Genomic DNA, 21,381 nt, shown 5'->3' with positions numbered 1-21,381 from the left:
GGCTGGCGCTCTACAGCAGCTCGTGGGGTCTTGTCGCGATTGCAAGGGGTTCACAGCAGCTGGAAAGACCCGAGTCTCGCTCCTTGCGCCGAACGAAGCGACGAGGCGAGCGGGAGACCCCCTTCGCGCCCATTGGCGAAAGCACAAGTCGCTTTCCTGGCTCTCCCTGTGCACCAGGGCCTTCGCTTGCTGTGCCAAGGCGAGAATTCCCATCACTTCTGTACATCTGTGCCGAAGAACGGCTGCCAGGGAGTGTCCTGACGGCCAGGGATTACAAGGCGGCCTCAGCGACTACAATTGCGGGGATTCTCATCATTCACACCCCTTGGCTCCCACACAAAGCCTCCTCTTTCCCCCCCTCGTAAGGGCGACGCTCGAAGCCGAGTTTCGCTTGTCGCGCTGAGACTCGTCTCATACGCCTCCTCACCCTCAAGAATCCCGATCGCTTCTTCCCTGCCAACGCCGACGACTGTCAGCTCGCCGCTTACCATCGCCTAGTCTTCCGACTCTCGTGATCCCGCCAGCACTGAAGCCTTGAATCGCTCTGGGTTGCACAACACTCCATGTCGACACCTCTGCACCTCCGCCTGGTCCCCGAGCCCCCCTTCCAAAAACCCATCTACCCACGGCGTCACCTCACCATGATGTGCATGCTCCTCAACGTCCAGAGCAGCGAGTGGTACAGTGAATTCGAGGAGGTCTATCGCAAGTGTCCCGGGATTGAGCGTATGGCGGACGAATTCATCGAGCTGTTGGGCGAGGCGACGGCGTACTATCCGTTCGACGCAACCGAGGCTTTGCGCGATCGACCTGACTATGTCTTCGACAAGCATTTCAACTTTGCTGGTACGTGCGGAACACCGAGCTCGTTCCAACTCCGAACTGATCATTCGCCTCCACAGTTCCTGCCCTTCTGCGGCGCGACTGCATCCAGATGCGACGCAACGAGCCGGTCGCTTCGTCGGCGGTCTATGAGAGCATCGCGCTGAAACCGAAGTCGCTTGAGGAGGCAGACCTGATCCACCTCGACGACGGCTCGACAATCAGCGTCAAAGATGAACTCGGTGTGTTACCGCGCGCCAGTCCCGTGCGGCGGCTTCTGACTGACCTGACATGACGTCCTGACAGTCCATTACGATCTCTTCGACTCCGCTCGACACAGATGGGGCTGGCTGGGAGCAACCGCTGCCAAGGCCTACATCGCGATGCGTCGGAACTTTACACCTCGACACACGCTCCCCTCGTCCGACGACGACGACGCGCCACTTTCACAATCTCCCGTCCAATCTGTCGCATCGGCTCATGAACCTGCGCATGACTCGAGCGATCTGCGCCGTCGCCATAGGTCCCCTTGCTCGTAACTTTCCCCATCCTGTTCCGCTGCGGTTCTTCTTGTTGCCATACTCTTCTTTCCTCTACACTGCTTCTGCAATCGCTTTCATTCGAGACCTTCTCTCCATCCAACGCTTGACGCGCTGTCTCCTCAGAGCTGCTGTACTTCTCGTGACTGTGGCATAGCAAGCATGTCTACTCTACCCTCGCCTCGTCCTCGACAGCCGAGAACGACATCGTCTCGATCTTCTTCGCGCCCTTGACCTCCTTCTGCAGCAGGTCGTCGATGAGGCGGAACGAGCCCGGATCGATGAGGGCGACCTGCCGCAGGCCAGACGCTCGTCAACGCTGGAAACTGAGAGCGAATGAAGACGCCAAGGCAGACGCACCAGCTCCCACTCGTCCGACCACTCGTCCTCCTCGACCTTCGCAATCAACGGCAGCACCTTCTCCTTGATCTTCTTGCCCTCCTTCGACGACATCGTTATCCGCACACGCATCTGCGCACGCGCGATCGGGAGCGTCTTCTTCGCTTGCAGGACCTTGATCAAGTCGAGAGCCTGCCGGAGTGAGAAGCGAGAGCTTCAGTACGAGTCCCGTCCGCAAAAGACCAGTCTCTCCGCTTGAGCCACGTCGAATTCGTGATAGCTTGGAACAAGAAAGGAAGCGGGAAGAGGACTGCGCCGCACCTGCGCCTTTGCCGCCTTGCTGCCGTTGACGTTGTAGCCAACCTCGTTCATCGCCTTCTCGATCATGCCGACCGTGTGCGGCCGCTGCGTGTTTGGGTCGACACATCGCGCCGCAACCTCCGTGCAAATCTCCCTCCGCAACTCCTCAAGCTCGACCGCCCGCTCTTTCTCGCCGACCTGCAACTCGCCCTTCTTCAAGATCTGCATCATGATCTCCGTTCGGTCGGTCGTTCCGAATGCTTTTTGTAGCTCGTCCGCAGAGGCAACGGCGCCCTTGGAGACGTTGGTGAAGACGTTGTCGATCTGGATGACTTCCGAGAGATCCGTCTGTGCGCCGCTCCGCCACGACCGCACCGTGTTCTTGTACGTCGCGACCTGCGCAGGAGACGGTACTGGCGTCAGCAGGCGTGGCGCAGAAAGATCGGAGCGCGGTACGGCGCCGCAGAGAGGGAACGAGAGGAAGACGCACCTCGAACCGCTTCCCACCCTTCTTCAGCCGCACGACCGACACGTTGGTGAGCTTGATCTGCGTTCCAGGCTGTTTCCCGGCAGACCTGCGTGCACAGCGAGCCTCGTCAGCCTGTGTGTGGGTCGGCGGGTCGACGATTGATGACGGAGGGAGAAACAGTGAGGGAAGAGCGGCGACGGGCGGTCGTGCGTTGCGGACACATATGGATTCAGTGGGAGACTCCAAAAAGATGACCTAGCAGCCGAAAGAGGCCCTGCAGCTCACATTGTCGAGTCTGGTGTGTTTGGCTGATGAGGAAGAGGCGAAGTTGGACTCGACCACTGACTCTCACTCGCTCGAGAGCTTGCTTTGAGCGATGTGGGGCATCGAGACACTGCTGTCGACGCTCGCAGGCGGCATCTCGCTGCTCGTCCTTTTCCGCCGCATCCAGAGTACCCGCCCTTCCCTCGTCCCGAAATCTGTCGCGCTCGTCGTCCTCGGCGACATCGGGCGGAGTCCGCGCATGATGTACCACGCAGAAAGTCTCGCGAGGAATGGCTACACGACCCACATCGTCGCCTACAGAGGTGCGTTTGCCTCTATCGAGCCCCATGAGGCTGTGTTGACCTCCCTCTCCCACGCTCATCCCGATGAACTCGCTCGTTCGCAGGGTCTGCGCCGCCGAAACACCTCACAGAGAACCCGCACATCCGCTTCGTCTACCTCCCGACCCCGCTCGGCTGGGTTACCGGCCTTCCTCGCCCGCTCTTCCTCCTCTGCCTCCCGCTCAAGGTCATCGTCGGCGCCTGGGACCTCTTGCGTGCGCTCGTCTCGATCCAGATTGCTCCGGCTTTCCTCTTTGTTCAGGTGCGCTAGTCAGTCGAAGCTCGATGGGCTTCCTCGCTGACATCGCTCATCCACGCAGAACCCGCCTGCCATCCCGACTCTCATCGTGGTCAAGCTCGCAGCGTTCCTTCGCGGCAGCAAGGTTATCATCGACTGGCACAACACGGGCTACTCGGTCCTCGCACTCAGGCTAGGGAAACGTCACCCAGTCGTCCTCTTCGCCAAGTTGTGCGCGAAACCCGACCTTTTCGCTTATGCGGCTCTGACACTTCAGTCTCCCACAGCCTGGAACTGCTCTTCGGACGTCTCGCATACGCACACCTCACGGTCTCGGATGCGATGAAGCACGAGCTGATCAAGGAGGCGAATCTGAGGTGCGCTTCGCTTATGCGGATTCTTGCAGCTCTCGCTCACCTTTTCCCCGCAGAGGCCGGGTTGTCACCTTTCATGACCGACCACCCGCCTCTTTCCGCCGCCTCGAAGAGCACGAGGCTCACAACGTGCGTTTCTAAGCCCTCGCTTCATGAGCCGCGTCTGACCCGTCGCTTCGGCAGCTCTTCTCTCGCCTCCCCTCCCTTAACAGCCTGAGCGACTGGGAGCCCGCCTTTGAGCCTGACTCGACGCTCTTCACCACCTCAGCCGGCGCTCTTCGCCCCGACCGCCCCGCCCTCCTCGTCTCTTCCACCTCCTGGACCGCCGACGAAGACTTCTCGATCCTCTTGCGCGCGCTGGAGCTGTATGAAGTAGCGGCAAGGAAGTTTGCGGCCGGCGAGGGAGGGCTGCGCGACTCGCATGGACAGGTCATCCCGCTGTCGGGCAAGAAGGCGGCGAGGAAGTTGCCCAAGGTTGTGGTGCTGGTCACAGGCAAGGGCGCGGGGAAGAAGGCGTTTGAGGTGGAGGTTGAGCGGCTGGAGAGAAAGTGGGACTGGGTACGGGTCAGGACTGAGTGGCTCGAGAGGGAGGACTACCCAAGGCTGCTAGGCAAGTTGCACTTCCTCCCTTCTCTGGGCGTCACCCGCTAACAGGAGCGCTTTCAGGTTCCGCTGATCTCGGCGTCTCGCTCCACACGAGCACGAGCGGGATCGACCTTCCGATGAAGGTTGTCGACATGTTCGGTTGCGGCCTGCCCGTCCTCGCGCTCGACTTTCCCTGCCTCGGCGAACTCGTAAAGGACGGCAAGAACGGCCGGACGTTCAAGACGGCGGAAGATCTCGCTGATGAGCTCATGGTGCGTGTCTTGCGCTCACTTCGCTCGCACAACTCGCTGAATTTGGCCACTCCCGCAGACCCTTCTCCTCGGGTTCCCCATGCCCTTCCCGTCCGACATCGACATCCTCCGCGTCGGCATCAAGGACTGCAAGTACGGTGGCGACGAGCCTGGGCAGGACTGGGAGAGCTGGGAGGCGCACTGGGACCGGATCGTCGCTCCGCTGATGGCCCCGTAGCCTCGGCGCCCTTGTATCTAGCCTGTAGCTCTCTATGTGCTTGTTGTAACGTATAGACCTCTCAACGAAGGGAACGACGGATGCTGCACGAGAATTGCGAGGTGATGCTGTACGAGCTTGCGAAGTGCACTTTCCACCGTTCTCCTCCTCACTGCAACGCCCAAATCTTGACCGTCGCGTCCCTTCCACCGCTCGCGAGGTACTTGTCCATGAACCTGAGTTTCTCAGCTGGCGCCGTGTGACCGCCGAGCATGAGCGACGAGTGCTCCATCGTCGTCCGGTTGTATACCTTGACGCCGTTCTCGCCTGCTGCGGCGACGACTTTGCGGCTGTCGAATTGGAGAGATGTGACGGCGTGGTCGTAGCGGAGCGTGTCAGAGATGGCGCCCGTGCGGAGGTCCCAGATCTGCGCGGAAAGCTTGTCAGCTTGTGCTTCCAGCTTGAGCGAATCGAAGGTCCACTCACCCGAATGGTGCGGTCGAGACTGCCGCTGACAAGATGGTACTCGTCAAATTGAAGGCAGGTGACAGGACCAGTGTGGCCGACGAGCGTGCGGTGTGCTTGACCGGTACGCACTGCGCGAGGCGAGATGTCAGCGACGGCCGCGCAAAGACGCGAAGGACGAACGCACTATCCCAAAGCCGGACACATCCGTCCCTTGTCCCGCTAGCCAGCGCATAGCCCCAGAACATGACCCCGCCGACGAAGTCGTCATAGAGCTCCCAGCTTCCGTCGGCATACGTCGCAGTAGTCGGCGCAGCCATCGCGCCGGGGCTCTCGAAGAGCGATGACTGGCGGCGAAGCGAGGCGGCATACTGCTTGCGAGGCGTGACAGGTGGCGAGCCGAGCGTTGCGGGAGGCTGAGCGAAAGCCGAGGCGAAGGGGTCGGTGCTGGAGTGGGAGTAGGAGGAGGCGGGGTAGGAGATCGAGGAGGAAGGGAGGGGGTTCGAGATAGCCCACAGGATGTCCATCGTCTGGACGCATTGACCGGTCGTGAGGTCCCATTGGCGCAGGGTCGAGTCGGAAGAACCAGTGACGAGGGTGGAGCCGTCAAAGAACAGGCTCGTGACAGCCTTCGTGTGCCCCTGCAGGTGTCGCACGCAAGGACCGTTCTGCTCCTGTCCAGTGTTCGCCTCAACGCCGTCTCGCACACTCGAAGACTCGCGCAGGACGCCGTCGTCCTCCGCCGGCACACCGTTGACGAGTCCACCAGCGCCAACAGTCGCAGTCGGGCCGAAGACGTCCTCCTCCGCCATCATCGACCTCGCCAGCGATGCGGTCGGTAACGTGCCCGAGTAGAACATCTCCTCCGCCTTATCGAGGTCCCAAACGCGGATCCCGCCTTCCTCGCCTCCGGTGACGCACACGCTGCCCTCGACCTGCAGAGCCTTGACGAGACCGTCGTGGCCCTTAAGGAAGCCGGTCTCGGTGCCCGTCGTAAGGTCCCAGAGCCGAACGGACGAATCGGAGGAAGAGGAGACAAGTGTGCCGTAAGGTTCGGTAAAGTCGAGGGCGAGGATGGGCGAGAGATGGCCAGAGAGTGTCTGCAGGAGGAAAGGTCAGTCGCGAGGACTGGCTATGCGAGCCTGGGCGACGCACCATGAACGCAACGTTCGTCGGCAACTCGTCGTGCTCGCTGGGCAAGAAAGCAGGACCTTTTCGTCGCCGCGACGAGGAAGTCGGAAGAAGCGGCGCGACGGCAGGCTCGGGGCGAGCACGGCCGTTCGCAGCCGTCGATGGAACGGAGGGGACGGAGGCGTTGAGCGGCAAGCGTGCGAGGCGAGTCTCGATACCTTCGACTACAGGTGCGAGAGTCAGTCAAGCGAGAGACTGCAGACACGTGAAACGAGACGCACGCTCGTCCTCCAGCTCCAGCTCCTCTTCCCGCAAGCCAAGCAATCCTTTCCGCAGGTCCTCCCGCACCTTCTCCAGCGCGGCAATCTTGGCCTCGACGTCCTTGATCTGCCCGTTCAGCAACGCCCGCCGGACGGCAATGTTCGCCATGTCGCCCTCAACCTCCTTCGCATCCTTTTCGAGATCCTCCCGACTTTGCAAGTCTGCACCCGCGATCTCGTCATCCACCGGCCCGCGCGTCTTTCGTCGCCCCTTGCTCCGTCGACCCATCGTCAAGCTGTTGTCCTGCTCGACTTCGCCAAACTCGCCCACCCCGCCGAGCATCCCGCGCGCTTTGTCTCCTCGCTCCTTTAAGCCGAGCTTGCCACCTTCGAGACCCAGCGCACGCTCGCTCAGCAACGCTCGTCGCCGTCGCCGCTCCGTCTTGGACGCCTGCGCCGCAGGGATCGTCGCCCGAAAGCCCTGAAAGAGCGGAACAGGGTCTTCAGGTCGAGGTGGCGGCGCTTCGAGCGTCAGTTGGCCTTGCTGTGCGGATGCGGCAGAGGTCGAGGCGGAAGAGAGATTGAAGGGTGCGGGAGGGACGGGAAGGCGGAGGAGCTCGTCAACGCGGTCGCGCAGGTAGAGCTGGGTGCCGAGCTCGCTCCATGATTGGAGAGGAGCGTTCGGGCGACCGATGGAAAGTCCCGCTCGGATGAACGAGATCTTGCGACGGAGGGAAGTGGTAGTCGAGGCAGATTGGGAAGAAGTGAGGGAGGCCTGGTGCGAGGAGATGTTGCTCGGGTGAAGCAAGCGTGACGACGAGCCGACGAGGTGCGGAGCGAGGTCTACGAGGAGGTTGGACGGGTTTGGGAGGTACGACCCGCTGCCGTTTGCCGAGGAGGACTGCTGAGCCGGTTGCGACGAGGAAGTGCTTCCGGGGATGAAGGTTTCCTTGATTCCGGCAAAAAAGCCGTCACCAGAACCTGTCGACTTGTGCATGTCGGCTGGCAGGAGACGGGTAGAGCGCAAAGACGAGCGAGCGACGGGTCGTCTGAGGAACTGCGGGAGGTGAAGCTGGAGGTCAGCATGGCGGGACGTCGTGACGCCTAGTCAGTCGTCTTGACGACTTCACAGCACACGCCTGGCGGCACCCACTTCGCACACTGCGGGTTCGTGCTGGACCCTCGTCTTCCGGCTGATGAGAGATGACGCGGGGAGGGAGACTTTCGAAACGACGAGGGACACGAGAGACTCACCTGGTGTGTCCAGGAATCTCAACAGCTGCAACGACAGCACCCGTCCGAGCCGCACACCGTCTGCGTCGTACGCCGCGTCGACCGAGACTCGAGGAGAGTCGGGAGGAGGAGGAAGGGCGAAGCTGGCGTTGGGAAAGGGTTGGCCGGAGTGGGGAGGGTCGTAGAGAGCTCCTGAGTCGTAGCGAGTCCTTTAAGCAGCAGTCTGAGCCAGCGAGTGCGACGTGTCCTGGCCAACCCCCTCCTCCTCACCTCTCTGGCTCTCACACATCGCTCGCTCTCGCTGAAGGAAGGCTGAAGTGTCTGAAGAAGCTTTCGCAAGTGACTCGAAGTCTCTACGACCGCAGTGGGCTTTCCCCGCGCCGTGCTTGCCTCCTTTCCCCTCGTCGCCTGCTCCGCGACTGACTGTTCCTCACGCCCGAGCGCCGGTAAGCAGAGGAGGGAAGGTCGTGCCGCTCAACGAGCTCAGACGTCCGCATCGGCCGTTCCGTCCAACCTGCTCCGTGGACATGCCGGCTGCGGTGCTCGTCGTCCCCCCCTCGTCGCTTTTCTCCCCTCTTTCTCCCCTTGCGTCTCTCTTCGCTTAATCTGCACACGTGCTCCCGCCTGGGGCCAGTCTCGCCATGCTGACCAAGATCACGAGGAGAGTACGGCAGATGGCGACGTCTTATCCGATCCAACGTGCGGCAGAAATACCCAGCACCTTCGCCTGCGGTGCCGGCGACGTAGGTGTCGCAGCTATCCTGAGCAGTAAGGCGCCGCCCGGACAAGTCGTTGCGCATGGTGCGATCCGTCGCTTCCTCCCTCGGACGATGCCTCTCTCACCCTTCTTCTGCCCCGTGGCAGGCATCACGGCTGTACAGATTACGGCGGGACACTGCATCTTCTTAGCCATGCAGGACTCGTCGGAAGCGGGAGACCCGAAATGGTGGGATTTGAACGAGCACCTCTTCCTCGCCTTCCACTGGCCGCATCTCTCCCAGTCACTCGTGCGTCCTTTCTGACCTCCGTATCCGACAAGTGTGCTGATTGAATTTGGGACATGTCCAGCCGGTCCAACTTCGCGTGCGCGGGCCCGACGCCCCGCACACACTGGCTCAACTAGAGAAGCTGCTTTCGCGCAAGGTTCGTCCCGCGTCGACCGCCATAGACGCCGAACTCACTCAACAGAGTCGTAGGGTGGACCGCATCCAGTGTTCGACGCCCCCAGGGCTATTCTCGACCGCAAGCTCACCGACCCAAAAGCGTCAGTCGTCCGTTAAGTCCTCGAGCAGTCTCTCACAGCTGACTTCACCTCCCCCCAGCACGACCACGCACGTCGAGTACGCCGTCGACATCACGCTTGAACGCTCCGACTCCCGCCTTAAGACCCAGCAAGCCGGCATCCCCCTCTCCAACAGGCCACTTTCCGACAATGCCAACCCTCAATCCGTCACAGTGCACGCGCTCACGCCCGAGGTCGTCATCGTCGAATGCGTTCTCTCGCTCCATCGCCTCGCCAACATCGACGTCGGAGTGATTCTGTTCACCGCGAAACAAGCGGAGCTCGTTCTGAAGCACGGATTCGAGATGGGCCCGTCGGAACGGAACGAGAAATTTGCGTTCGCGGTCAAGACGTACTTCAAGGAGGTAACAATGCCCGACGAGGTCTTCACGCACCCCGACATCCGCAAGGAGGGCGTGGAAGCGGCGGCAAAGTACGAGTACGGCCTCCTTCAGACGGCGGGGCGATACTACAAGCCGGAAAGTGTTCACAGGCTGGCAGGGGAGAAGCCAGAGGTTATCCTCGAGTCCTTGAGGAAATCGTACAGCAGTCTCGTTTATGCCCTTGATCTCCGTCTGAGGGTGCGTTTCGCCGGTTCTTCCTCGTGTACCGTGACACTGATCATGCAGTTTCCACAGCACCTGCACTACCCGAAAGAGTTCGCGCTCGCCAAGTCTGCCTTCGACCCCGTTCACCGCTCGTCCACCTGCCCGCCTGTCGTTCTACCGTCTCGCTTTTGAGGTTGCTGTCGTTCCTATGGAGCTTACTTGCACCTGGAAGCAATTGAGACTTAGGAGAGACGCCGTAGAGAGCGGGAGAAGTGCTTCGATGAGGCTCTACAGGAGCTTCCCTGCCATCCTCTCCAGGCGCTCACTACTCCCGGTTACGGGACGCGTACCAACATGTGCAGTCGCGTTTCAGGCAGGGTTAAGCGGCAACAAGCGACACAACGGTTCAAGCGACTCCTCCTCCTCTTCTTCTTGTCCCTCCTCCGGTCCGTAGCATCCCCTTCCTTCGCCTTCTCCGGCTCTTCACATGAAGAAGAGCGTCTCCTCGTGGTTCGGGTGGATCGCCTTGAGCCTCGACGAGTACTCGGCGAGGGCCTGCTGGCGGAGACGCTCGTCGGACGAGTTAGACGTCGACGAGATGACCGTCGTCGTGTCCTCGTCCTCGCGCTTGAGGAGAAGTTGGGCGCGCGTGCAGACTGGGGGATTGCGACGTCAGCGGAAAGGGTTTGAGAATGGCGGAGCGAGACTCACGCCTCGAAGCATAGTACGCCGGAGTCGGAACCGAGACGGAGCGAGTCGCCTTGGCGTACGTGAACGCGAGGTTGAAGGTGAGCTGCTGGAGCTGGTCGGCCGTGAAGTTCGAGTCGTCGCGGAGAACCGTCAAGTGGCAACTCCTTCCCGTGCCGAGGAGCGGCTGATGCGCCATCGAGTACCCTGCAATAGAGAGGCTCAGTGCTGAACAGCGAGAGAAAGGAGGAGGACGCACAGTCGAAGTGGAACGGCGAGACGACCTCGGTGTCGACTACCGTCCCGCTCTTGACGTTGCCGGTCTTGGGGTCGCCGTACGCCGTCCGAGACGGGAACAGCGAGACGTGGTGCCTCTTGCCACAGCAGAGGAACGTGAGCTTCGGGGCGTAGTCGTGCTGGTTGTGCTCAGCGCCGAAGCGCTGCGCAGCCTTGCGGACGGCCTCGACCTCGGTGGCAATGACTTGCGGGAACTGGCCCTCCGAGATGCCGTCGCGGAAGAAGAACTGCGCGTGAGAGAGAGTTAGCGATCATCAAGAAGACGCGGAAGGCGAGCGAGACTTGCGATCCTCTCGGGCGGAACTCCGTTCCTCTTGAGGAACTGGCGGAGGAGCTTGAGGACCATCTCCTCGAGGCGGGCGATGACTTCGAGGCGCGAGGGCTGGACGGTGATGGCGGACCCGTAGATCGAGCAGGTCTGGTCCATGCTGCCGACGATGGCGGCGACGGAGGGAGCGACCGAGTTCGGCTGGGCGTGCGAGACGTCGGCGCCGATCACCTGCGCGCTTACGCCGCGTCAGTAGCGCTCGAGATGACCGGTAGCGGGGGAGAGGCGGAAGAGAAAGAGCAATGAAGGAGGCGCAGAAGCGAGGAACGTAACGCACCAACGTCGGCTTCTCGGCGATGGGTCCGAGGTCTTGCGGGTTCAAGATCCAGTTGATCCCGTTGTGCAGCTTGACCGAGATCTTGAGTGCGACGTTCTGCCAGTAGCCAGGCGATCCGCGCTTCGCCTTCGTCTCGTACTGTCGGGATCGCCTAGAAAGTTAGGCATGCTTCGAAGCGAAAGAGCGCGGACTTTCACGCACGAGGCACTGCGTCGCACAGCCGACCTGCTGGTCGCCGAACTTCTTGATCTCGGCGTACTCGCTGCACGGCTTGCGCGGGAGGAAGCAGACGATGAGCTGAGGCGGTCCGCCCTGCTCCTGCATCATCTCCATGCCCTTCTCGCGCATGAAGGCGGCCGTGTCGGCGCCGCGAGGAGCGTAGTGGATCGGAGGGCGCGGGTTGGCGTAGGTGATGCCCATCTGCTGGCAGGCCGCGACGAGACCGACGATGCAGGTCTGGGCGGCGTCAATCTGGAAGTACTGAGGCGAGTCGAGCTGCGAAGGAAATAGGAAATACCGGTCAATTAATGACGAGCGAGGGTGAGAAGACGGCGACGCACGACGAGGACGAGCCAGCGCTCGATCCTGGCGGAAGTGTACAGCTGGTGGCCGCGGACGTCCCAGACACCGTTGTTGATCCTCGCGGCGCTATCCACGCGAGGTTGTCCACGAAGGGGAGAAGAGTGCGCACGGCGAGACAGTCAGGTTCGCTTTTGAGGCAGGCCAGACAGCGCGGGACGCACCGGCCCTTGAAGTTGACGGTTGGCGGCGTGAGAAGGCGAGCCTTGGCCTCGAGCGGCTTCTGGTCGATCTTGATGCCCCACTGCCCGAGGGCAGCGTCACTAGGCTGGATGCGTTTGAGACCCTCCGAGAGGTTGCCGAGGCGCTCGCGCGGCGCGACGGTCGTCAAGCGGATCGACTCGACGGTCTGCTCCGGGTCGAGCTTCTTCGTCCACTTCTGGCCAGCCTCGACGACGCAGAGCTCGAGCGGCCACCTTGCGACCTTGCTGACGCTGATGACCGGGAAGTTGGGGTTCCTGAGCTTGACGCCGTAGAACTGCTCGAAGTAGGACGCAATCGTATAGGTCGTGCCGTCAATCTGGAAGGCGTGCGCCGGGTCGTTGGCGGAGTGGCCCTCGATGCCGCGAACCTTGCGCGTCGGCTCGATGCCGTCGGCGTCCTTGACGGTGAGCTTGACCTTGAGGCCCTTGAGGAAGCGACCGAGACGGATGTACTCGCTACTCGGGATGGTCTTGGCGTCGAGGTGCTGCTCGGTGAGGTTGCGGTTCGTGCCTCGAAGGAAATTGAGAACGACGCGCGGGAGATTGCCGGCCTGGACCATCGGCTGCGACGCAATGTCGAGGTTGAGGAAGACGCGTCCAGGACCCATGCGGACGGAGCTAACGAACCCCCTCCACATTGCCAGGCCACGGGCAATGCTGGCCTCCTCCTGCCTCATCGGCGGAAGGAAGAAGGAAGCCTGGCGCGACGGGTAGAGGAGGGTCGGGCCGTGCTGGATGAGGACGTTGAGCGCCTGGATGGCCGACTGCACCTGCGACTGGTCGGGGAAGGAGGGCTCGCCGAGACCTTCGCCGCGCACAAAGACGCCCAAACGAGCGAGGTCGATGGGTCGCGTAAAACGGATGGTCACAGTGAAGGTCCTCCTGCCAGCGCCACCACCGCCGCCATCCTCGTCGGGAAGGGTGATGTTCCACTGCCCCTCGTCGGCCGGGAGCTTCTTCGGCGAGTAGGCCATCGACCTGCCGTCGAAGGCGACGGCGATGCCGTTGAAGGCGTTGAGGGTCTGGTCGAGGTAGCGCCAGATCTCCCTGTTGAGGCGGGGCGGAGTCTACAACGAAAATTCGAGACGATTGAAAGAGCGAGTGACATGGCGAGAGGGCGATGCGAAGGCGGAGAGGGAGCCGGGAGGGCGAGGAGGAAGAAGCGAAGAAGACGGTCAGCGGTGAGAAGAGCGCTACAGGGACGTTCGAGCGTACGACGGGCTTGTCGGGTTTGATCTTGACGTCGTAGTGGTAGGCGCTGAAGGAGAATCCGGGATGGTCGTCAGTAGGCGATCCGACGACGCCGATCGCGAAACCTACACGAGGTTCGGGGTGCGGATCTCGTAGGCGTTCATGTAGACGGAGAAGGGCTTTCCGACGCTGTTTCCGAGCGAGTACAGGGTGAGCCAGATCGACGAGCGGAGGGGAGGGGGACCTTCAACTCACGTTCCGTAACCCGGCCTGAGCATCGGGTCGTGCTGCTCGTCGCCGAGGGTCATGGCACCCGCAGCTGCGTGATGAGCGCCGCGAACGGGTCAGCAGCGTCGAGGAGAGGCGAGATGCGAGGGTGGGGACGGGGACAGGAGGCGCACCTTTGGTGAGTGCCTCCATCGCTGTGGGGCGTGGCGAGGGTTGGCGAGGCGGTTGAGAGAGCTGTGGGAGCGCTTGTGAGGGTGTCTGAGCGGGCACAGGACCGTGGCAAGCGGGAGCGAGTGAGGTGAAGGAGGGCAAGGGAGATGAGGAGAGGGTGCGCCGCGGAGTCTCACGGAGCGGGACTTTGGGCGACTTGGAAGGGCCCAGAGAGCAAAGAAGCGACACAGAGACGAATGAACTCGCTTCCAGCTTGCGTAGCCGGCTTCGGCTCGAAAAGCCAGCTTGAGAAGGTCCCGGCGACGAGGAGGAGGAAGTCAAGTCCGCTCGCGAGGTGCGCACGGTCTGCACTCTCTGTGAGGCGTGAAAGAGTGTCAGCTGTCAACAAGCTGTTTTGCAGAATCGCCGGGTCGTGGCGGAGGGAGTATAGGTGAAGAAGATGCGATGCGACGAGGAAAGGGGAGAGAAAAGGATGCATATGGGCAGGATGAGCGCTGTGCGAGGGCGAGAGGAGAGTCGGAGGACGCAGAGAGTCTAGGAGAACACCTGCGGCGCCTGGTGGAGGAGCTTGAGGTGGACGAGGTTGAGCGCCTTGACGGCGTCACGCTCTTCGATCACGCAGGAGATGCTGTCGAAGCAACGGGTCAGCGTGTGCACAATGAGAGACAGCTAGACGATATAGCGGGAGCTGAGAACATCGAGCACATCGAGAGGGAAACGGCACTCACTTGATCTCGCTCGCGCCCTGCGAAATCATCTCGATGTTGACGTTGCCCTCGGCGAGCGTCCTGCGCGACGATGAATCGTCAGACGAGCCACTCGCGATTGACGCAGTGCACTCACGTGAACATCTTGCCGGCGACGCCGACCATGTTCTTCATGTGCTTGCCGACGAGCGAGAGGATGGCCATGTCGCGTGAGATGGAGATCTGAGGGCACAGAAAGCGTCAGTCATTGCGGCGCCGTCGAACGCAGTCACGCTTGAGAACGGCCGAGCCATTCACGCCAGAAAGCCTCGAAGGAATCCGGCTCACCTCGCCAACAACCTTCAAGTCCCTCGTTACGCGATCCAGCACGCTCTTCCTGATCTCGCCGTGAATGGCCATCGAGACGTGCACCTCGGAGGTCGAGATCAAGTCGACGACGATCCCATGCTTGTCGAGCGCGCCAAAGATGCGAGCGAAGAAGCCGTGCGAGATCGTCTTGCGGTTCGAGTGGACGGATAGGACGACGACGGTGTCTTTGATCGTGATGGCTGTCGGGCCGAGATGCGGTTCGAGGACGGAAGAGGGGAGGGAGGCAGGTGCGTAAGGAGCGGCTGAGGGAGCGACAGTCGTCTTGGCCGTGTGGGTCTCGTCGGCTGCGTCGGCGGATACCGTGTCGGGGAAGATGATGGTGCCCTCGCCTCGCGGGTTCTCTACATTCTTGATGCGGATCGGGATCGCAGCGCGGATAACCTGTTCCATCGTGAAGGGATGGATGACCTCGGAGCCGTAGTAGGTCAACTCGGCGGCTTCCTCTGGCGTAATCGTCGACAGAAGCCGTGCGGTCGGGACCTTGCGAGGGTCGGCCGTGAAGATGCCATCGACTTCCTTCCAGACTTGCAGTTCGGCGGCGCTGAGACCGACGGCGCACAACGCCGCGCAGAGGTCCGAGTAGCCGCGGCCGACCTGCGCCAGGAGTGAGCCGGGAACGACGCCGAAGAAGCCTACGAGCAAGAGGTGTCAGCTGAACGCTCGCTCGAGCAGACGCTGCGGTACACACCCGTCACGACTGGCACTCGGTCACCGCACTCTGCCAATCGCTCGCCGAGTCGTTGACTGAGCTTCGAGTAGAACTCCTGGCCGAGCTGGGGTGGGCCGTCTGCCGACTTTGACGCGACTTCCGCCTCGTCGCCAAGGACGTCCCAGTCGATGATGCTCTCCAGCGAGAGCAGCTCGGAGTCGATGCCCTGCATGTGCCGAGAGGTCAGCGAGCTGTGGTTGTGACAGCGGAAGCGGACGCACCCTATCCCGCAGGGAAGCAGCAACGATGCGGCAAGACAATCGCTCTCCGACGCCCATAATGATGTCCTTTGACCGTGTCGAGATCTCGTCGATGATCTGCGCATCGTAGGATTAGCACAAATTCTCGTGGAGCCAAGAAGAACGCTTCGCACCTGCGCCGCCCGCAAGAAGCCCCTCAACCGCTCGCAGTCGTACTCGAGCTCCTCCTCAACCTCCTGCAACACCTCCTTCGAGTTGACGATCGCCTTACGCGCCGCCTCGAGGTGATCCCGCTTGATCTGATCAACAGTGTCGTCGAACAACTGCCTGTCGTCGTCGCCATTCATCTTGTCGAGCCCAACGCCAGACGCCATCATGCGGAGGTTGGAGAGCGAGCCGGAGAGGTAGCTTTGTCGAGGCGTGACGGGGGTGCCGGGTGCGGGAGACTGCGAGGGAGAGTTGCGGAGCGAGGGGACGGAGGAGGAGAGGTCGGGACCTTTCGGTCGGATGGCTTCGAGAGCTGCTCGGAGCAAGAGGTTGGTCGTGCCGGTCGCCTTGGTGTTGCCGGATCGTGCAGAGCAGACAACGACTACTCGGTAGCCGTCGTTGAGGTATTGTCTGCGTTTGAACCCGGGTCAAGACCATTCCTCCGCTTTCGAACGGGAGAGGGACTCACGGGACGATGTTGCCGGTGATCATGTGCAGCTGCTTGCCGACACTCGTTCCGCCATATTTCTGCACAACGATTGGCGCAGGCGCAGGAGGGTTGCCTCGCAGCTTGGCGGGAGCGCTCATGAGGGAAGAGGGAGATGCCGCGGGCGTAGGGGAGCGAGTTGCGGGAGCTGCGGGAACGACAGATCGGTCAGCAGAGTCAAAGGGTTCACTGTCGGATGACCCACTCACGCAAACAATCTGCGAGCAAGACGGACAACGGATCGAAGAGGGTCGAAAGGAAGGGAGTGGTAAGATGTCAGCGTCGCGGGCTTGACAAGGTGCGTAGACAGAGCCGATTACTCACAGTACGCCTGGTCAGTCTATCGAGCCGTCTACGCTGTCACCTGGGCGTGGTTGAGTGCTTCGGGAAGTCGCTGATGTCGTGCTTGAGGGCGATGAGGAGGACGTGGGTGGTCTGGCGGTTGCGCAGGGTCAAGATAGCCTTTGATGCGAGTCTTGCAGCAAGTTCAGCGAGTCCAGCAAGCTCAACGAGGCGAAGAGAGCAAGCAGACGATTTCGCATCGCTCGAGTTGCGTCGGCCGGAGTTGACTCTTTGTTGGCTTGCGGCGGACCACGAACGTCCGGGAGGGCCGATCACACGCAGCGAGCACGAGAACGTATCGGACGACATGCTCCGCGTTCCAGCAACCCGTCCGCGCGAGGCTGCACCAACTCCCTGCGACGGTATCTCCCTCGCCTATCGCCGCGAACCTCATGTCGACTTCCTGAACTCCATCTTCTCGACGCTGACGTCCCCATGCCGCTCAGTGTAGACGTATCTGCGGGACGGGAAGTACAATGTCAGTCAGAGACCCGCAGCGAGCGCGAGAAAGGCGGGCGGGACGTACGTGACGACGACGTTCCCCTGGATGTCGAGCAGCGCAAAGCTGGGTGTCGGCCCGTCCTCGCCTTGCTGCGCATTCTCGTCGACCTTCTCCGCATCGCCGCCGTCCGTTCCCTCCCCGCCATCCTTCTGCTCTCCCGCGGCTGCATCGCCCTCCTTCTTCTCTCCATCCGCTCCCGCGGCCGCTTCGCCCGCCTGCGCTGTTGCTGCTTCTCCTTCTATCGTTGTTGTTGTCGATGCAGGCGTCCATAGCGGAGAGAAAGCGCCTGTTGCCGAGCCGGGATTGAGGAAGAACCGGCCGTCCGACTCAAACGCTTCGAAGCTTCAGACAAGGCATGGGCGTCAGGAGTTGGAACAGCAGCACTCGCCAAGTATGCAGGCGATCCGCTCGACGAGAAGGCTTGAAGGGGTCCTGACGCACCGATGTGTCCCTCCGCTAATCAGCACATCCACATCCATCTTCCTCGCCGTCGCCGCCAAGATCTCTGCATCGCCGAAGGGCACAACTTGGTGTCCGTGGATGACGCCAATTCGGAGCGGGCCGTGCTGGACGACCATTGAGGGCGGTAGAGAGGCAGAGGGCTGCGAGGTGTGCGTGAGGCGGGTCAGGATGCATTCCGCTAAATGCGGTCAACGGAAGCGCCGACGACTTGTACTGTCGCATCTCCCGATGTACGAGACAGCTGCCGCAGAACACGAACACGAAGACGCACCTCGTCCCAATCCCCTCTCACGCCTCTCACGTCCGGTGCAACACTCCGCAGGTAGTCCCACGTCTCCTGGTCGGTCGTGTTGCCCGTTGAGAGGATTTGGCCGATCTTGCCGGGGACCTGCGAGAGAGGGGAAGAGGGAAAGGGAGGTTAGCGGGAGGTTCGAGGAGGAGGAGGAGGGGTTGGCGGGTTGTGGGCGCTCGAGCGACTCAGGCGGATCAACTCTGCCTCTCTTGAGGATCACAGCGCAAGCTCGTCTCGCTAAATCGCCGAAATCCACCCTCCTCCTCGATATCCTCGAGTATCGCTCATCAGCAGGTCTGGCGCCGATCCTCAAAGCCCGTCGGTACCGCTCCTCACTTTCTCGTTCCACGCTGTACACCTCCTGCCCAGACCCGGACGCCCTCTTCCATCCTCTCGTTCCTCCTCCTCGAACTGATGACACCGCCTTCCTCCCATCCTCGAGACTCACCAACAACTTCTTGAACTTGGCCGGCAAGTCATGCGCCCTGTTCGGGATGTGCAAGTCGCCAATCACGAGAACTAGCATCGCCTCTCAGTCCTGACGGTGAGAGGAAGGAGGGGAGGGGAGGGGAGGGGAGGGGAGGGGAGGGGAGCGTGTGGGGGTTGCGGAGGAGTGGAAGGCGTGGAGGGTGTTGCGGGCCGGGTGGAGGGATTGATGAAGTCAAGAGAGCTGGGAAAGGAGCTAGCTAGCCGGACGAGCGAGAGTGAGCGAGTCGAGCGAGAAGTGCAGAGGCAGAGGCGAAAGGCCAGGACACTGCCAGGAGGAGGAGAAGGAAATCTCTCGTGCGGAATTGCGTGAAATCTCAAAGTGTTCCCAAGATGACAAGCTACGCAAAGAAAGGCTACAAGAAACGGCAGGCGAGGCGAGGCGCAAGCGAGAGAGTGAAGACAAGGTCGACGAAGGGCACCTCGACAAGGGGGAGAGGGTACAGATGCTGATGGCGGCACAGGCGAAAATTTAGGCCCACATGACACCCGAGGGACTCTCGCTGTGGACGGCGTTCTCGAGACCACGAAGCTGGACGCCGGCCTGTTCGTGCACACATCGAAAGTCAGCCTCCGACTCATCTCGGAGCATGAAGGAGACAGCAAACGCACCTTCCTCGGCACATCACTCGTCACGCGGTTGTTGCCATGCAAGAACAACACCCTCAACCTCGGACATCCATCGAGCAAAGCCTTGACGACAAAGTTATCGACGCTCCTGACGAAACTGAGATCGACGACCTCGAGATCCGGACACGAGGTGGCGAGTTTGTGGGTGAGGACTTCGGAGGTGAGGTCGTCGCAGGAATGGAGGTTGAGGTGTTTGAGCGTGCGGCCCGAGTGGGTGAGGATGAGTTCGAGGGCGGTAGGAGATAAGAACGAGACGCGGTGGAGGTTGAGGAGGGTCAGGCCGGCGGCGGAGAAGGGTGCGGTCGGCTCGGCAGAGTCCGAGTCGGGCGAGGGAGGCGTGAAGAGCGCCTCGACACCGCTCGTCTCGACGTCCGGCAAGTTCGACAACGACAACTCGCGCAGCGCCGGGCAGTGCGGACGAATTCCCTCCGTGAGTACTCTTTCGGTCAACTTCTCGTTCCCGTCCAGCACGAGGCGCTCGAGGTTGCCGCCGACGTTCGCGAGTAGCGCGATGACAGCGTCGTCCTCGAGCGTCTGACCTTGCGGTGTCCCGAGACGCGCAATGTCGAGCGAGACGAGGTTCTTGAGCGAGTGAAGCTTCGAGAGGGACGAGGAGGTGAAGCGGCCGATCTCGGCGAGCTGGAGGTGCGTGAGGTTCGGCGAGTGCGAGACAAGGGCGTCAAGGCAGTCGTCGTTGAAGCCTGCGCAGGCACTTGTGTCAGCTGTCCGTCTGATCACAGAAGAGAGCAGGACGTACGGGAAGACATGCGCAGCTGGAACGTCTCGAACTCGGGACGATCCGTTCCGCAGGTCGAGAGGAACTCGATCCACTTCTTGATTGTGACGAGGTACGGGGCTGCGAGAAAGCGCTGGTATGAGCCCAGATACACGACAGCGCGAGGACTTTCTCGAGGCAAAGGTCAGCGACTGACCATACAGCGTCAAGTGCCTCAGCTCCTTGAAGCCCTTCATCCACGCATCGATGACATCGTCGTCGAGCCTTCCGCACAAGTTGAGCGTGAGGCGCTCGAGGTGCGGGCAGAACGTCGAGATGGAGGCGAGAGCCGTGTCTTTCACGTCTGCGTCGGAACCGCCGTCAGCTCGTTCCTCAGAGAGCGAGAGAGGGGAAGGTTGCGCACTCGTGCAGTCGTACAGCTTCAACTCCTTGTGCCCGACTTCGAGGAACAAGCGCAAGTTGTCGCCGTTGAGCGCGCGGTTCTTGCACACGATCTTGGCGACTCGGTCGAGGTTCTTGTGCCCGATATCGCCGAGCGCTTCGACGTCGTCGATGTACGAGCCAATGATCTGCGTCGGAAGATCAGCCACTGGCAGAGAGAAAACCAAGGGGAAGCGAGCGCACAGAGAGACAGGCCTGCTGCAGAGCCGGGACGGGCGTGTACATCGTCTCCTCGACGCCCTTCTGCGACTTTTTCTTGACCAGCTTGGGTTTCTTCGGGAGCGAAGGGAACGTCGCGCGATCTTCGATCGACTCGGACGTGCAGGGCGAGCAGAGCAGGCCTGGTCCGCGCGGGTTCGACGCCGTGTACTGCGAGGACACGCGCGCAAGTCAGCTCGTGTGCGCGGGTAGCGAGAGCACTACGCACCTTGGAGACGGTAAACTTCTTCCCGCACTCGGCGCAGACAGCGATAGCCCCCGGCATCCTGTCGTCGTACCGTCCCTTCTTCGGCGCAACGTGCGGTGCGCCCGCAAGCGTGAACCCATCCTCCTCGTCTCCGCCCTTGTCCTTCTTGGCCTTCTTCTTGCTCGCAGCGGACGAGGTCGACTTGCGCTTCTTGCCCGTCGAAGAAGAGGAGGGCCCTGCTTCGGCGTTTGCGTCGGTCGATGCGGCAGTGACCGTCACGGGCATCGACGCTCCAGTGGACGACGAAGCCGTGCTGTCGTCTGCGGCGGTGAGCTGGACCGAAGTGGTCGGGGTGGTCGAGCCAGAGGCAGTCGCGGGAGTCGCTGGAGAGGGAGGGGACGGCTGAGCGAGTTGCCCCGTGCGCCTGTTGGCATAGTTGATGTTTGCGTTCGGTCCCGTGATGCCTTGTTCCTGTCATCGAGCGAGTCGAGCGAGGAGATGTCAGTCGCGTCCGAGGAGGAGTGGCGAGAGTGAGCGCACGCGGAGGAACGAGGTGAGCGCCGACCGTGGACCGTAGACCTGCCCGTCCCCATTATTCTGCTGCGACTGTCTCCTGCGCGGTGCCATCCTGGTCAGCGAGTGATGTCGGCGAAGGGAGAGCCACGGTTGACATCCGAGGGATTACAAACTTTGTATTCGAGTGTGGACTGAATACAAACCTGATCACAAACGGGCCACTTGTCCTCGGCCACTCTCCTCATCGACTCGGACTGTCAGGCTGGGTGA

At 61.6% G+C, this 21,381-nt stretch overlaps 9 protein-coding genes across 9 annotated transcripts; 3 read left to right on the top strand and 6 right to left on the bottom strand.

The window, feature by feature from the left end:
• Positions 1–563: 563 nt before the first annotated feature.
• On the top strand, positions 564–1,361 carry RHTO_08103 (uncharacterized protein; the record flags this gene model as incomplete). The annotated part of the gene is made up of 3 exons (XM_016421757.1): positions 564–846; positions 903–1,064; positions 1,129–1,361. The coding sequence occupies 3 exons, from the start codon at positions 564–566 to the stop codon at positions 1,359–1,361; spliced, it is 678 nt and encodes a 225-aa protein (XP_016273869.1).
• Positions 1,362–1,527: 166 nt separating this feature from the next.
• On the bottom strand, positions 1,528–2,756 carry RHTO_08102 (ribosome maturation protein SDO1; the record flags this gene model as incomplete). The annotated part of the gene is made up of 5 exons (XM_016421756.1): positions 1,528–1,653; positions 1,722–1,892; positions 2,022–2,396; positions 2,491–2,575; positions 2,755–2,756. Coding segments are annotated over 5 exons (759 nt in total).
• Positions 2,757–2,845: 89 nt separating this feature from the next.
• RHTO_08101 (beta-1,4-mannosyltransferase, glycosyltransferase family 33 protein) lies at positions 2,846–4,760 on the top strand (the record flags this gene model as incomplete). The annotated part of the gene is made up of 8 exons (XM_016421755.1): positions 2,846–3,056; positions 3,140–3,336; positions 3,395–3,543; positions 3,600–3,689; positions 3,743–3,815; positions 3,870–4,296; positions 4,353–4,543; positions 4,602–4,760. 8 exons carry the CDS (start codon positions 2,846–2,848, stop codon positions 4,758–4,760), a joined length of 1,497 nt encoding a protein of 498 aa, XP_016273867.1.
• Positions 4,761–4,908: 148 nt separating this feature from the next.
• RHTO_08100 (mitochondrial division protein) lies at positions 4,909–7,592 on the bottom strand (the record flags this gene model as incomplete). The annotated part of the gene is made up of 5 exons (XM_016421754.1): positions 4,909–5,166; positions 5,226–5,335; positions 5,392–6,304; positions 6,360–6,559; positions 6,617–7,592. 5 exons carry the CDS (start codon positions 7,590–7,592, stop codon positions 4,909–4,911), a joined length of 2,457 nt encoding a protein of 818 aa, XP_016273866.1.
• Positions 7,593–8,469: 877 nt separating this feature from the next.
• RHTO_08099 (uncharacterized protein) lies at positions 8,470–9,850 on the top strand (the record flags this gene model as incomplete). Its single annotated transcript, XM_016421753.1, has 6 exons — positions 8,470–8,629; positions 8,693–8,835; positions 8,897–8,971; positions 9,025–9,092; positions 9,151–9,691; positions 9,749–9,850. The coding sequence occupies 6 exons, from the start codon at positions 8,470–8,472 to the stop codon at positions 9,848–9,850; spliced, it is 1,089 nt and encodes a 362-aa protein (XP_016273865.1).
• A 291-nt stretch (positions 9,851–10,141) lies between these two features.
• Positions 10,142–13,640, bottom strand: RHTO_08098 (argonaute-like protein; the record flags this gene model as incomplete). The annotated part of the gene is made up of 12 exons (XM_016421752.1): positions 10,142–10,314; positions 10,370–10,552; positions 10,605–10,869; positions 10,947–11,141; positions 11,248–11,385; positions 11,449–11,742; positions 11,808–11,895; positions 11,991–13,096; positions 13,245–13,287; positions 13,350–13,409; positions 13,476–13,539; positions 13,622–13,640. 12 exons carry the CDS (start codon positions 13,638–13,640, stop codon positions 10,142–10,144), a joined length of 2,628 nt encoding a protein of 875 aa, XP_016273864.1.
• A 513-nt stretch (positions 13,641–14,153) lies between these two features.
• Positions 14,154–16,399, bottom strand: RHTO_08097 (aspartate kinase; the record flags this gene model as incomplete). Its single annotated transcript, XM_016421751.1, has 8 exons — positions 14,154–14,247; positions 14,348–14,407; positions 14,463–14,548; positions 14,654–15,327; positions 15,384–15,570; positions 15,626–15,721; positions 15,778–16,222; positions 16,281–16,399. 8 exons carry the CDS (start codon positions 16,397–16,399, stop codon positions 14,154–14,156), a joined length of 1,761 nt encoding a protein of 586 aa, XP_016273863.1.
• Positions 16,400–17,030: 631 nt separating this feature from the next.
• On the bottom strand, positions 17,031–18,422 carry RHTO_08096 (vacuolar protein sorting protein; the record flags this gene model as incomplete). Its single annotated transcript, XM_016421750.1, has 5 exons — positions 17,031–17,097; positions 17,167–17,484; positions 17,584–17,744; positions 17,876–17,992; positions 18,345–18,422. 5 exons carry the CDS (start codon positions 18,420–18,422, stop codon positions 17,031–17,033), a joined length of 741 nt encoding a protein of 246 aa, XP_016273862.1.
• A 432-nt stretch (positions 18,423–18,854) lies between these two features.
• RHTO_08095 (DNA dependent ATPase) lies at positions 18,855–21,222 on the bottom strand (the record flags this gene model as incomplete). Its single annotated transcript, XM_016421749.1, has 8 exons — positions 18,855–18,926; positions 18,995–19,713; positions 19,770–19,868; positions 19,945–20,091; positions 20,152–20,317; positions 20,373–20,558; positions 20,617–21,066; positions 21,136–21,222. 8 exons carry the CDS (start codon positions 21,220–21,222, stop codon positions 18,855–18,857), a joined length of 1,926 nt encoding a protein of 641 aa, XP_016273861.1.
• Between the last annotated feature and the right edge of the window lie 159 nt (positions 21,223–21,381).

This window comes from Rhodotorula toruloides, assembly GCF_000320785.1.
Source record: "Rhodotorula toruloides NP11 unplaced genomic scaffold Scaffold9, whole genome shotgun sequence".
NCBI lineage: Eukaryota > Fungi > Basidiomycota > Microbotryomycetes > Sporidiobolales > Sporidiobolaceae > Rhodotorula > Rhodotorula toruloides.
This window is presented reverse-complemented; position numbering and strand designations above follow the sequence as displayed.